The sequence below is a fragment of the Syngnathus acus genome, chromosome 17, assembly GCF_901709675.1.
Source record: "Syngnathus acus chromosome 17, fSynAcu1.2, whole genome shotgun sequence".
Lineage (NCBI taxonomy): Eukaryota > Metazoa > Chordata > Actinopteri > Syngnathiformes > Syngnathidae > Syngnathus > Syngnathus acus.
The window spans coordinates 8,335,302-8,350,289 of NC_051102.1; the positions used below are offsets into that span (position 1 = coordinate 8,335,302).

At 45.0% G+C, this 14,988-nt stretch overlaps 1 protein-coding gene across 3 annotated transcripts in view; it reads left to right on the forward strand.

Moving 5' to 3' along the window:
- agap3 (ArfGAP with GTPase domain, ankyrin repeat and PH domain 3) overlaps positions 1 to 12,809 on the forward strand; it is a 75,451-nt gene extending 62,642 nt beyond the window's left edge. For all 3 annotated transcript variants that reach the window (XM_037277179.1, XM_037277180.1, XM_037277178.1), the window contains exons 14-18: positions 1,966 to 2,120; positions 2,325 to 2,415; positions 2,554 to 2,776; positions 9,360 to 9,615; positions 10,250 to 12,809. In XM_037277179.1, coding sequence (XP_037133074.1) covers positions 1,966 to 2,120; positions 2,325 to 2,415; positions 2,554 to 2,776; positions 9,360 to 9,615; positions 10,250 to 10,474 — 950 coding nt within the window. In that variant the 3' untranslated portion in view covers positions 10,475 to 12,809. The remainder of the gene's footprint in view (positions 1 to 1,965; positions 2,121 to 2,324; positions 2,416 to 2,553; positions 2,777 to 9,359; positions 9,616 to 10,249) is intronic.
- The last annotated feature ends 2,179 nt before the right edge of the window (positions 12,810 to 14,988 follow it).

Below are 14,988 nucleotides of genomic sequence, written 5' to 3' on the forward strand. Positions count from 1 at the left end.
CATGCAGGCGGGATTGCTTTGTAGTGCAATTGCAACACTGTGAGGGAATATTATGCATTATATGGATTATTAACATCTTCAATTCGTTACCATTTTTTTAAATCATGAGAGACCCCACTCATGGCAAGGGAAAAAAAATCTAAGTGTGTTCTTACTGCTTTTATATCATAATAAAAAGGCAATTTGTGGAAAAGTAGCTAAGCTAACTGTCAGCTTGTGCAGTAACTTTTTTGGAATTGTAATCTTCTCCGTGTTATTTTTATCGCTGTGGTATTGTGGTGTTTTTGATCGGATGGAGGGGGCAGGGGGGAAACACTCAAAGTTGGCTCCATTGTTGGTCTGCGTGCTCCCCGCTTTAAATATGAGCTTCTTTGTGTCTACACTTAGAAGAGCACATTCGTGCGCATGGTGAATTAGATTTGTTTTCCATTCTCTGCTCATCAGTTTAGGAAGTCAGCCATCCTTTGCATTTTTAATCTCCATAATGAAAGTCTTTTAATGCCTCCAATTTATTGCCTGGGCAGCCAACAGAATAATTAGCTTTGTACTATTTCTTTTTTTTTTCTCTTTAAAAAGCAGTAAAACGGCGTCCAGGAATAACAAATGACATTGGAACTTCTAAATTTGAATTTTCACTCAACCCACTTGGTTTCTGCGACCCTCGTGAGGATAAGCACTTCAGATAATGGATGGCTCTTGGTTTCTTTTCGTGATGCCGAATATTTGTTGTCCCTGTTTCTCAATTTACGTTGTTTATACAGATGTGAAAAGGTGCCTTTTTTTTTTCTTTTTTTTTTTTTACGGCCACCGCAAAAGGAAGTGAGTTTCCTTGTATGGCTATATTTATCCCCGGATTCCCTACTTGTGCTTTCTAGTGACAACCCCCCATTAATACCTCCCTTCTCGTAACTCTAAATAAAGAGCCTCTGCAAGGCTCCGATCAATTCCTGCGACCAGTAGTCGATAGCGCAAACGGAATCAGATAATTGAAGTCGGTGCGGAGCTAATTGGATTATTGCTTCTGCCACGCCGCTACATTACGAGCATCCGTCACACGTCTGTCATTTAACAGCCCGGGAGCCGCCATTGATTACGAACCGCGGCGATTGCTGTCAATTAGCAAGTCGTACGGAGTTAATTTCAAGTGAATGGATTACGCTACGTGTCGAATAAATATGCCTTGACTTGCGGTATCAAATTTGTCATGAAAACGGGGATGGAATTCCTGAAATGGGGAAATAATCACTCGGGGAAATGTTTTGTCAAGGCGATGTGTACTTTAAATTGAGCTGTGCCCTAATCACATGATCATGTCATTAAAACAAAGCTGTGTCGGCGTAGCAAACAGACAACGTGTGTGGACATGTGTTTCTAGAAGCTGGAAGAGCAAACTCTTGTTTGCTGCACCTTGCGGCTCATTTCCCCGAGCGTCGACTGGCTTTATGCAAACGAGGCCACTCTTTACATTGACGTAATTAGGTAATTACAAATCATTTGGCGACGAGCTGACTCGGGTGTGTGCGTACAGCTGCGCCACACAATATACAGTATGCTGTTAAGGAGCATGTGTCGCAACATATGTTGTGTCCAGAAATCTTGTTTAGGGGACACAAGGGCATTTGTCTTCATCTGGACGTAAATTACCATATTGTAAAAAAAAAAAAAAATCCCCTCTAAACTTTTACACGCCAAATTAGAAATATAATTCCTATCTCTGAGCGCATACTAAGGTGAAATTTAAATTTAATTGGAAATGGAAGTATAAAGTGTTTAAAAATGAGAAATGTTATACGAATAGCTGGGCTGAAAGATTTCCTGTTTTATTCTTCTTCTTTCAGGTTTAAACAGAATTAAATGAATAGCGCATCGCCACCTTGTGGTTGACAGTCAACCACTGGTGCTCCTCGATATAGCTCTTTCTTGTTAAATTAACTTAGAATACAAATGTGTGTGTGTTTTTATCAGAACAAGAGGATTCCTTTGAGTTCGTCATCGTGTCGCTGACCGGTCAAACGTGGAACTTTGAGGCATCCACGTACGAGGAGCGCGAGCTCTGGGTGCAAGCCATCGAGAGTCAAATTTTTGCCAGCCTGCAGTCGTGCGAGAGCATAAAAAATAAGGTACTTGACGCCGTCTGCCACTCGATTTCCTTTTTTTTTTCCTCCCCCTCCCCGTACGAGTCTGTCAGACAGGTGCGCTGTTGTCTTATTGCAAGTGACAGGCATCACAGACAGAAGCCGGCTGGTGTCAGCATGCCTCATTTTCATATTTTATTTTCTCCGGTGCTCCATTTATAAGCGTTCATCTCTCTCTCGCCGCCGCAGTCGCGATTAGGCAGCCAGAGCGACGCCATGGCCATCCAGTCCATACGCAACGTGAGGGGCAACAGCTTCTGCGTGGACTGCGATGCACCCAGTGAGTACTTTTAGTTCACATCAACACTTCGGTACAATTGCTTGAGATGCACTGCTAACATTTCCAATGCTACATTTTCAAAGGAGGTCACAAAAAGTTACCAATGCTAACGCTCAAGTCTGACGTCCCACCATCCAGATCCCGACTGGGCCAGTCTTAACCTGGGCGCCCTGATGTGCATCGAGTGCTCAGGCATCCACAGGAACCTGGGCACCCACCTGTCGCGCGTGCGCTCCCTGGACCTGGACGACTGGCCCGTGGAGCTCAGCATGGTGATGACGGCCATCGGCAACTCCATGGCCAACAGCGTGTGGGAAGGCGCCCTGGAGGGCTACAGCAGGCCGGCCAGCGACAGCAGCAGGTGAGAGCCGCAATGGCACGGGGTTGTTTTGCTTAATGTATTGAGATCATGCTTGGGGTCATTGAAAGAGTTTTTACAGTGTATAAAATAATATTGGCAAAATTATTTCCTAAAACAGTCTGTTATTATAAAAATGTTCTAATGAAAGAAAAAGATACATTTATTGTATGTTATGATGTTACAATATGTGATAATATGATCAGCCATCGTCGTTCCTTTCCCTTCCTAATTTCCCGCTGAGCATAGCGAGCGTGACATCATTTAGCGGCTCACCGCTAAATGTGTTGACTAGCTCCAAATCCATTAAGATCCTCACTTGACATGTAAGTGTTAATCGGGGGGGATTTTCAAAAATCCCGGCCCACCGTCCTCTGTGAAGACGCGCTAGGTGGAGGATTGTTTATCTCGCGGTGACAGGTAAGGCCTGGCGTCCCAGCCTGACTAATGGCCTGCTGTGTGGCTGTGCAGGTAATTAAGCACACCATTATGGTTAAAGCCAAAGCCCGAGAGTCGGACCCTCGGGCTCCCGAGAGGCCCCGTCACATATCCATCACCGGGGCCCGGGTCATCGCTCTGTCTGTCACGCCCGCCGCTATCTGAACGTTCTCCCTGCTGGCGCTTTGGACTTACTGGAGAAAAGTGCGCCTTCCATTTCACAAGGCATTTTGTGTTTTAGGGAAACTAAACTAATGGACATCGATGCAGACATTTTTTCTAAATCATTTGTCACTACCCAGACTGCAGAGTTAGCACAACAGCTGAATGCTGCTTCACCATGTTTGCTTTGAACTCTGGGCTCCACTAATTGACCCCGAGTGTGCAGACCTCACAGCCATCCTGGCTTTTTATTCAATTAGCATTCCAAATATTCAGTGATTTAAAAAGCAGGAGCGGAAATTTCAAATCTATTTTTTTTGCATAGAGAAAGGGTTTGTGATGCTTTCAGGTGCAAAGGCGGCAGTGCGCCTCTTTCCACTTCTGCACTGAATGATGGCCTACAGTTATTTATCGAATGCTTTCTGCTCCAAATTGCTCGCACCAGTCGTCCCGATGAAAGATTATTGATGTTGATTCCTCTCGCTACCACTGTCACTCGTCCCGCCTGTCGCTTGGGGAAGGAAGGTCCTTCATTGTCTTTAAAAAAAAAAAAAAAAACGATCTTATCCCGGAGCAGCATCTCCATTATTTTCTACTGTCAAACAATAAATCTCATTTGCGGCATAAGTAATCTTCAGAGCAGTTGTAAAATATCACACGGTTAGCGCCAAGCTCTTGTGTCTGCTGTGCTTGTTGCTTTATCATAAATGATGAATTATCAGTAACTTAATGGGATTCTTTCTCTTTTTCCACGCCATAAATCCTCACCTGACATCTTTTTTTCTTCTTTCTGCCGCGCGTCATTTTGATGATTTTTAATTGTGTCCCGCCTGTGACGAGCGGCGGCGCTCTCGCTCCCGCTAAGCGTCGGTGACACCTCATCTAAACGATTCAGTAACCGACTGTCTGATTGAATGTCTCCTGGAACACTAGGTTTACCCCCTACTGCTTTCTTCTTCTTTTTTTCTCATATATTTTATATACTTTGACGATTTAACGTGAATGCGTTCATCCGCAAGACGGTTTCAGTTTATGGAGAATGCCAGTCATAGCCAGACAGACTGAGATTACTATGTGAATGCAGATGGAATAATAAAATGATACAAAATCTGAATAATAATCATTAAAATAATTGTTGTAATTCTTGAAGAAAAAAAAAACTCAATAGAAGTCGACAGCAGGGGGCGGTGCTGGGTAAAATGCCAACCGGAAATGATAGAATCATCTGCTTAATTCTTATTTAACCTCCGCAATATTGATTAGAATACCATCGTTAGACTAGCAGGGACACATCAAACCAATTTTGACAAAAAACGTTTTTGACTTGAGTTCCTCTTTAAGTAACGCTTTAGTGCTAATAAAAAAATTCTGTTAATGCTCCCAAAAATGGTTGAAATCCAAGTGCCGGTTCTCGTTCATCTGTTTGTGGCGTTGAGGTCAAGGCTCTACATTTTCGAAGGTCTTCCCACAACGTTGCAAGCGTTCAGTCGTCCCGAAATACTTTGGCAAGATGACAAATGAAGTGTCAGCTACGCTCGCCCAACTGGTAATTGATCAAATAATTGATTCTTTTCATACATTTGCGGGCGTCTCGTGCAGTGACTGCATTCAGCAAATATTGGAAGGGAGTTGTTCTTTTCATTAGCACCCGCCAGTGGTCGTGTCTTGCACCTCGCCTCTAATTGCTTGGCGACTTTGTGATAGAAAACAGCACACACAGAAAAAGAGACGGCAGTTCTCATTTGGGAGAGGGAGAGGGGGGGGGGGATGTCCCGAAGCGCGGGCCAACACGGACGGCTATCCCTCACTGGCGCGGGCCCCTCGCCGTCCGTCACCCTCTGTGGGCCGCGCGCCGCCCTCGGCCACGGCTAGGTAATAGCTCTGATGAGAGCCCTCCACTTTGTTTCAGAAATAATTTGCCACTCCTGCCGCCTGCAGGGGCTGCGCGGTAATAAAAATGAATCACACCGCTAACCTCTCCAAACTTCTTCCCCCTTCCACCACCTCGGCAACAACTCTTTAACCCCTTCTCTGCCGACCCCCCTTTTGCACGTAAAAGAAGAACTCACAGGTTCCAAGTACGAGAACCCCCAGAGGAGCTTTGGAATAGCCCCGAGCTCTCGTGGAGGAAACGTCGTTAATTAAGATGACCGAATGAGTGGCTCGCTCTCTCTGTCTAAATCAAAGCCACAGGTCGGTCATTAGGCCTGTGTGGGCCTGATTGTCCCCCATGCCAACGAGTTGACTGGCACACCAAACTTAAGTTCGACCTTAAACGAATCGCAGTCGGCTCATTTTGGTCTGAAAATGATTCATTGATAATCAAAACAATGATCAATTAATCGGATGGTTTCCGGTTCAATTGAGAGCTAGCCGGTTTGACGGGGAGCGTACATATGTTCATCCGTGACGCTTGACCTGCTTTGGAACAGTAACTAATGTGATGCAAAGGAGGATTTGGACATGTCGAGCGCACGTCGGCGTCCCCTATCAGCTTTGTGCGCGAGTCAAGGGTTGAGCCAGGGGTTAACAGCATGAGCATTTAAGGCTGTTAACAAAAACACAGCCACTCCATCATGGCGGAGGGTGACAAGCTCATTAATGTCACAACATATTCAAGTTCGCCCGTCGCCATTCATCTCGGAAAGACCTTTTGAATGGCGTCCGCGCGGACACTCTAAATCTGTTCACGAGGGAAGCAGGAAAAGTGGCGACTGCTCCACCTGTAAACGTCATTTACAAGACAAGCGCCTTTCAAAATGCAATCCGATTGGTTGAAGAAAGGGGCTCATAGCCAATGTACATGTCATTTAGTGAACCAAGTTAACTGTAACATCTGGTAATGGCCATGACAAGACAGAACGAAAATGAAGGTGGAGAAAAGGGGAGGAGGCTTTCTTTGGCACTTTTGGCTGCTGCCTCGACTGGATTGCTGGCCCTTAGCAACCTTTGATAGTTTGGGGCCCAGCTTTCATTGGCTTTCTTTTCTTCCTGTGCCTTCCCTCTTGGCCCCCAACTCTCTCTTGTCCCTCTTCTTCTGCCGTCTCTTCCCTCCCCTCTGTTGGGCCGCATGGGAACGCGACCCTTAGCGGTCGCCCGACTGCGAGCTCCCTTCGGGCCGGTCGGTTTCTCCTCTTCGCCGCGTCTATTTGATACACGAGCGGATCGGAGGAGGAGCTTTGATGGTTGTCGGTGGGACGGACGTCCTCCTCTGATGCACCGTCTCGGTTTCCCCTTCCTATAAATCCCCGATTGTCTTTTCAGGCTTGACTAATTGTCCTGGTTTGTTGCTCTTTATTTGAATCCAGTCATGTGTTCTTGACTCCGTGGGCCCGCGCTGAGGAGAATCATTCCGCCGTTTGCCACTTAATTAAGTCAGGGTCAGGAGCCATCGCTCAACACAGAGCTCTAATAGAATTATAAAAGAGGCCTTTCTACTGTTAAGGCCGCCGTGATGTATGTAGGTGCTTCAAACGAAAGGCGACACCGTCTCTTCACAAGGAATCCCCAGGAAGGTATTGGGGACTTTTGTGGAGTTAAACGGCAATTACCAAGGAAGGCTGGCGTAAACACAACTTGTTCTTAAGCTGGACGCAACACTGGCATTTTTATTGGGAACTCGGCGCTCCCTCCCGTCCCCCGAGCAACAGCCAAACGGTGAACAAGTATGCGCGCGAGGCCGGAGAAATCGCCGTATAAAAGTCCAATTTCCTAAATCTCCACCCATAGTGAGAAAATTCAACCCCCTTTCTCCTGTGCCGTCCTGCCACTTTGACATGCTAAATCTGCTGATTTTATTTTTTGGGCCTCCTGCGGTGAGGAAGTGTCCTTTTCAAAGCGCTGCGCTTCCCCTCCCGAGCGTCTCAAGCCGACCGCTGTTTGGATTGCTCTTCTATTCCAAACAAAAGACAGAAGCGGGGATTACCATTTCACTTCCTTTCACATTCTAGCTTTCTACTAAGACTTTTTTTTTTTTCTTGCGGTGAGCTGGGTTAACATGGTTAGCATGGCAGGTACTTTTTAGCGGCGAGTTTCGGAATGTCCTATTTAAACTGTCGCTAAGCAACTCATGAAAACATCTTTTATAATGCCACGTATCTTTTAAAAGATGCCTTTTTTTCTTTTTTTTTGGCCTCAAACGTAATCCTCATCCTTTTCCCTCACCCTTCAGTTTATTTTGTAACAAAACTTTCTCTCTTTGTTTCACATCTGAGCATCAACTTTCCGCCTCATTTAACTCGTGCCAATTCACCGGGCCCGACCCATTCAGACCCTCATTCAAAGCCGCTGATTTACATTTGGAGCCCCATCTAAAGGGCTGTAAATCATACCGTGTTTTTTCTACTTAATTTGTCGGCCAAAGAATGACGTTCTCTCTCACCGGAAATAAGAGAGGAGGGCGCCACGGCCTCTTCCTGCTTGAAGGCCAATTGATTTGCTAACGGGCTTGTCCAGCTCACGACGTGACTGACGAGGGATTGATGGTCTGACACCATAAAACTCGCCAATTGCCTGCCATTAGGGCGCCTTTGTCGGCCGCACAATAAGCCCATTGCTAAGAAAAGGGCTCCTTATGGTTTAGCGAGGACGCCGGCATTCTCCTGCGCATTTTCCCCGCGGCCGTGACAAAAATGAACCGTGTGGTCATCGACGCCGTCTTAAGGTGTTTGGCTTTACAAGGTTGCTTTGTTTTCTTTTGGTAGTTCATCAATCCGCGCTTCGTCTTCCACTTCCGAGTCGTCAATTTGAGATACAGCCTTAAGTTAAAAAGGAGTTTTTACATGATTAGGCTAACGATATTGGGGAAGAAAAAAAAAGAATTCTCTGGCCATGTCAATCAAAGGGCTGTATTATTATCACGCAAGCGTGTCTTTCATTTCATTAGCGCCGCGGCTAAATGTCCCCGAGTGTGAAAGGAAATGGAAACCAGCGAATGTCAACTCCCATGAGAATCTTGTCGCTCCAAAGCGTTAACTTCTGTCACTCATCCACACATCCAAACAACGGCCTTCTCCCGGCACGGCCTTATCAGACGAGGTCACGGGGTCAGTGGCACACTGGGCATGCTCAGTCATTCACGTATTGATATTGATTATTTTTTTTTTTTTTATCTGTGCTGGGTTTGTATACGTGACCAGAGAACGAGCATGGGGGCGGTCAAGATGGAGAGCAAAAGATGGCGATAGAGGACGGAGTCTTCTCTGGAGTTCTATTCTCTCTCTTAAGGATGGAGTTAAAGGAGGAACCCACCCCCACCCCCTTTCCGTCGCTCTGCGGCCATTCAGCACAAATCGATCAGACTGTAGGACTGCGTCTCCCCCGGGGTGATGCCGAGACACACCGCTTCTTTTGTGGGAGGGAGGGAAGGCGCTTCAGACTGACAGCAGACAGCGCAGATGAAAAAAAAATAGAAATCGGGTATTGTGCGCAGCAGACGAAAGCGATGAAGACGTGTAACCTTTAAAAAGCTGCCCCCTCTCGTACACTTCCTTCACGTCACTCTCCAGCGTAATCGACGAAAAAGGAACCAGCACGTTTGATGGTTTGATCTCCCGCTGAGATTTTTCCCCATTCTTTGTTCTTCAGCTATGACTGGAGTCACCAGTGACATAATTCCATTTTGGGTGTTTCAGTGTCAGGATTATTGGGGGGTGTCACGGCTGCTAAATGTTTTAGGTTTTTAGGTCAGAATGTGGATAACAACCTCATATGCAATAAATGAATAACAAAAACAGTAAACACACAAAAAAAAAAAAACACTAAGGCAATTCTTTATGACGATGGAACCCAGGGGAAGCAAATACAATGAAAACACCCCAAAAACGAACCCTGTGGAACACCTTATAACAAACAGTAAGATCTGGTTTAGGGGCTGACCAATATGGGATTCTGATATTTGACCAAAAAAAATGTCACTGACTATGCCGAGTAATTCAAACAAATGTCCAAAATAATTTAACACCACCCGCCATGGTGTGCCTTTCAGGGAGGAGAAGGAGCGCTGGATCCGAGCCAAGTACGAGCAGAAAATGTTCCTCGTGGGGCTGCCCCAGTCGGACGTACCCCTGGGCCAGCAGCTGCTGCGGGCGGTGGTGGAGGACGACCTAAGGCTGGTGGTGGTGCTGCTGGCCCACGGCACCAAGGAGGAGGTCAACGAGACGTACGGGGACGGCGACGGGCGCACGGCGCTGCACCTCTCGTGCGCCATGGCCAACGTGGTGATCACGCAGCTGCTTATCTGGGTGAGTGGCAGAGAATCAACCAACGTTTGATTTTACACTTGAAAAAAGATTTGCGGAAAGAGATTGTGCATGAAATGAAAGGAAATCAGCTGCTTCTTATGAATCTCATAAAACTATGATGTTCCTCAAAGATAATAGAATTATACCGAGAGGAAATACTTCAACCAATAAGCGCCGTTTTATCACTGACCATCACATACTTCATGGAACAAAGTCTAATTTCTTATTATTGAGCATCGTCAACCACATTGTGGACAAATAAGACTTTGATAGAGATTGAAGGGGTGTGCTTGTCATGTGCGCTCTTTTCTTAAACGGACATAATGAATGGAAATCAAATCACAAAATGCTCATTGTAAGTAGATCAATGAAGTTATTGGTTTTCGGGAATGAACATTTATTTAGAAATTGGTTTATGAGTAATAATAATCATTTTTAACGTTTGATTTTGTTCATATATTTAAAACTGAGAATTTAAAAACCTAATGAAACTACTTAGTTAGAAGTTGTTTTAAAAATCGTCATAAGCGTCATCATTAGTGACCACTGTCAGAAATTGATTTCGGAAATGGAGCCCCATCAATGCTCTTTCCAATTGCGCTCAATCTAAGCTGAATGTAATTCCCTGTGACAGTACGGCGTGGACGTGAACTGTCGCGACGCCCGCGGCCAGACGCCGCTTTCGTACGGCCGGCGAGCCGGCAGTCAGGAGTGCGCCGACATCTTGCTCCAGCACGGCTGCCCCAACGACGCCGGCGGCCCCGCGTCGGCGCCGTCCAACATAAGCAACCGCAACGCCAACCCCAACATCAACAACAACGCCCAGTGTGAGCTCAACCGCAGCATCAGCATCATGTAGAACCCCCCCGCCCCGCCCCACCCCTCCCACTGCCTAGCCAAGATGGCTCCATGTCAGGATGGGATAGAAAAGAGTTTATTTTTACCCTTTTAATTGATGGTCTGAGATGATTATGATAAGCTTTAAATTTCTTTTTTCCATATCAGTGAATTACTGCCCCCACCCCCTCAAAAAGTGACGATGGGAAAAACAGTTTAGAAATTTTCCATCGTTTTTTTTTTCGTTTTTCAAATTGCCCGACTCAAACACCCTTATGTTGCTCTCCCCTTGCCACTTTCAATTAAAGTTTGCAGCACGAATGAAAAGGTTTCACTTCCAGGCTATATAAAAAAAATAAAAAAAAAGTGGGACAAATCGCTCTGCAAAACGTGTTACGACGATTGTCTTTGATCTGCTATACACGGACGCCGACAAAGCAATTTGGAGTCAAAGCGAGCAAGTGATGGCGACATAAAGGAGGTGATTGCAGGTGCTCCTCCAGCAGTGTTGTGTGACTGTGGAGCCTCTTCAATCACAATTCATTCACGTCCGTTCAAAGCGTGACAATTGCACCATTACCACGTCTTTGTGGGAATAAGATCTCGCTTGCGTCGACCGTCGGTTGACATCAAATTTCAAATAATCCTCATCCATCCATCTTTACTGATCTGCTGTGCTTGGCGTGATCGCCAAACGTTCACGCTGGCTGCTGTAAAAAGTCGTCCTCATCATCTTTGCGTCCTGATCACCCGTCAGTCCGAACGTGATGCGTTCAAGGGACCGATGAGACTTGAAGATTATCAGATCAAATGTGTCGATTGAATCGCTACTGTGACCGCATTTGCCCTTTTATTAACTTCATGAAATTTTGAAACCATTTAAAGTTTTTTTAGCATGATGATTGTGTTTGTCGACAAACTTTTTCACGTGGAACTTTCAGCCTCATTTGCAGTATTCTCAATTATGTTTTTTTGGTCATTCGGGCAAATTATTTATTCACTGAGAATGGAAAAAAGTGAGTAAATAATATTTCTAAAAGCTTCCATCCTGTATACATCTGATCAATATTGCGTTTGTGGAATATGAATTAAGCAGCTAAATTCACCCGTTTTTAGTCCATCTCAGGGGGCGGCCATTTTGCCACTTGACTGAATATGACATCACGGCTTTTCGGGAATGGCGAAATGGCCGCCCCCTGAGAAGAATCAAAACCAGTAGATTTAACTGTGTAATTCATGTTCCACCAACGCAATATTAATCAGAATGCCGTGTTTGGACTAGCCGGCCTATTGTAAGGAAAATGTTTGACTTGACTTTCCCTTTCATTTTTTGTATAATTTACGACGAAATTATTTTTGGGAAAGTAATGTAACATCCCTGTCTGATGAAAAACACGCATCTCCAAAATGTTTATTTATATATATTTTTCTGTTTTCATCCCAAAACAATTTTTGAACTGTACTAGCCATTTCATCATAATTTATTGGCTCTCTGTTTCCTTCACGTTCTTATCGTGAATATTTTATTCCAATTTATTTCGTTTGTTTTTCCCCTAACAATCTTTACGAATGGACACCTTGACTTTTTTATTCTTTTTTTTCTCTTCTTACAAAAACAATTTCAGAACTGAACTTTTTTTTTTTTTTTTTCTTCTTCATAAACGGAGATACTTGCTTTTTGTTAGACAGCGGTGATGAACGTGGCTCCTTGCGCTCTTCTGTATCTAACATGCCGAGCAGGAGAGACTCGCTCTAAGTTTGCCTTTCCTGTTCATCCGGCACGCCTTGTCCAGAAAAATCAAGCTGACCAACCACTGCATTGTAGATGTACCGTAACCATGTACTGTAATCCTGGCCGCCTTATTGACTCGATGGAGCCGCCTTGACGTGTTTGAAACGGTATCGATGCCAACAGAAGAGTAGAGAAGCCCTCAGCGCAACATGAAGTCTTGTACATATTAGTCGCAATATTCGAGAAATGACGACGAGAACCGCTTTTGGGTCAAAAAGCCTCTTGAACCACAAGCCATATTTTTTGGATATGTTGCTATTTTTCTTGTTGTTTCTCCATTATTATTTTTATTATTATTATTATTATTATGGTACTCGCATTTGGTCACAGCATGACCATCTTTGGTACTTGTGTATAAATGATGTACATTTGACATATTTATAATGCAGTATGTAAATATTTTTATTTGGGGTTGATTTCTCGTATCCGTATTTTCCTTTTTACGTTGAGGAGGTGCGGCGAAGAAGCTGAAGAGTAACTTGTTTGTGTGCTTGGCTGGCTGTTGACCCATTAATAAACATTCAATAAAACCATGTAGCCTTCCCCTCTTGCGGGGAAAACCGAATAGAGTGTTTTGCGATTCTTTTTCAATTTGCTGACTTTGAGGCTGCTTTTGTCATTCATTCATTTCACTTCTTTCATCCCCCTTCTTTATCATATCAGACTAACAGAGCCTCCGCCGTTATCAAGACAAGTCCAACGTGAGCATCCTGAGGTAAGCCGAGCAACGTATCAACTTCCTGCTTTCTTTGCGGCCTCCAGCGGTGTTAAAAAGGGGATTAAGATAAAGAGGAACGGCTTAGTGTCAGGCCGCACTGCACCGTGAGCGCAGTGAAAGGTCGCCGCGTGTCCAGCCCCCGCTAATCCGCTTCTTATTTGCCGCTAAACTCGTCTCACCATATCTTCATCCCCTTCCTCTCTCGTGGCGGCCGCCTTTGTTTTGCGCCTCATCACCTGCTTTGCGCTTCCTCCCTCGGCACTGTCGTGACACCGAGCCACAAAAGAACTAAGTCATGCTCCAAGGAGCCTTGTAAGTGAATTACAGGGGGGGGGGGGGCACTGCTGGATTATTTTACACACCAGATTTGGGTTTGTTGCAACTTTCCGTTTGTCCTGTCAGGGGTCACTGAACCTGTTTGTGGAGTTTTAATTATTATTATTATTTCCCACACTGCATGGCATTGGGCGTCAATTATATGTGAGTTTTTGCTCTAATCGTCAAGATGGTTAAATAGATCGAATTGGTGATGGCTATCTTTTTATTTTTGTTTGTTTTAATCATTTTTTTTATTTTTTTTCAGGTTGTTTCAGTTATTTGCCAGAATAAAATTTTGATAACCGATTAATCAGCTGATGAATTAAATTGTGGATATATTGACTATATAGTTGAGTGTTTTACAATACTTTGTCCTAAAGTATTTCTTTAACGTAACAAGAGACATATAAATAGGCAGATTTTTGCAGATTTAAAAAGAGATATTGACCAATTAATTGGTAGGGCCTCGTTTTTATCACCCAGGACTTTAACCTTCAGGTTTTTGGCTCATGCTGTCGAGCTGTGTTGTTCTTATTTAGCTTGCAGCTTCACCAAAGTGACTCAATTAATATGGTTTTAATCAGTACAAAGACTTGTAGGTGCAAGTTTTGAAATGATTTCAAAGTGCTGTAGCAAAGAGTCGTGTTTGTGTCGTTAGCCGGGCGGGCGGGCAGGCTGTTTGTTTTGCTCTTTGCAGACGGATGCTAAGCAGCGAGGAGGGCTTTCCGCCGCCCGACTCCTCTCAGACAAATTACCTCCACAATTGCGGAGGTGGCGCAGAGGCTGACGGATGCACGAGTGACTAAAACATATTTGCAAAACATTCCATCCATATTTGCCGCTTTTCGTCCCCTTTTGAAGACCCGCGGGCGCGCTAGCGTCAATGTTGTATCAAGGAGGCACCGAGCGGAGCTTTGGCTAATGAGCTGTCTTCATTTGCATATGCTACATTACATAGACATTTGCTTTCTGTTACATCCTTTTAACCTCTTTAACTCGTAATTATGTTCTCCCTGCTTCACCCCCACCCCTCCCTCTCCCCCCCTAAGACCTCAACATCCATTCATCAATTTCAGCTTCATCTTGTCTGATCACTACGTCCTCTTTGCACTCCCTAATCCACACATCCACCTTCCTTGCCTCCTCCTCCTCTCTGAGCTGTGTTGTACATAAATGCTCCATTCCCATCGCCCCGGCGCCATTTCTACCTCGCCCCCTCCCCTCCCCATCGGCTTTTGCCGGCGTTTCTCTGTTAATTTGCCTGAGAATGCATTAGCTGTAATGAAGGCTGAGGGCCGAGGGAATCCTCCAGGGTTCCATTAATCATCGACCCCCCCCACACCTCAGACAGGCAACCTTGATTACAAGTGGCAAGAAATTCATTAGAGCCGAGCCTCTGACAACTCTTATCTCCGCCGCTGGATCTGACTCATTAGGCAGCCAAATTAAAGCCATGATGGCCCTGATGAAACTCATCGCTTGTTTATCTTGTGCGATTTGATGCATCTGCCCATACATCACTGTACGGACGCGGCGCGGCCCACCAACGCGCTCACCCCCAACGATATCCTTCCCGTCTCTTTTACCTGGTGCAAAATTTTTACCAAACCTCCAAAAGTGTGACAATCAACCAAAATTAGGAAACGGCTGACCTCAAAAGTCAAATGACGCCATCACAGCAGGTTGAAGTCCACAATGGCGTAAAGTG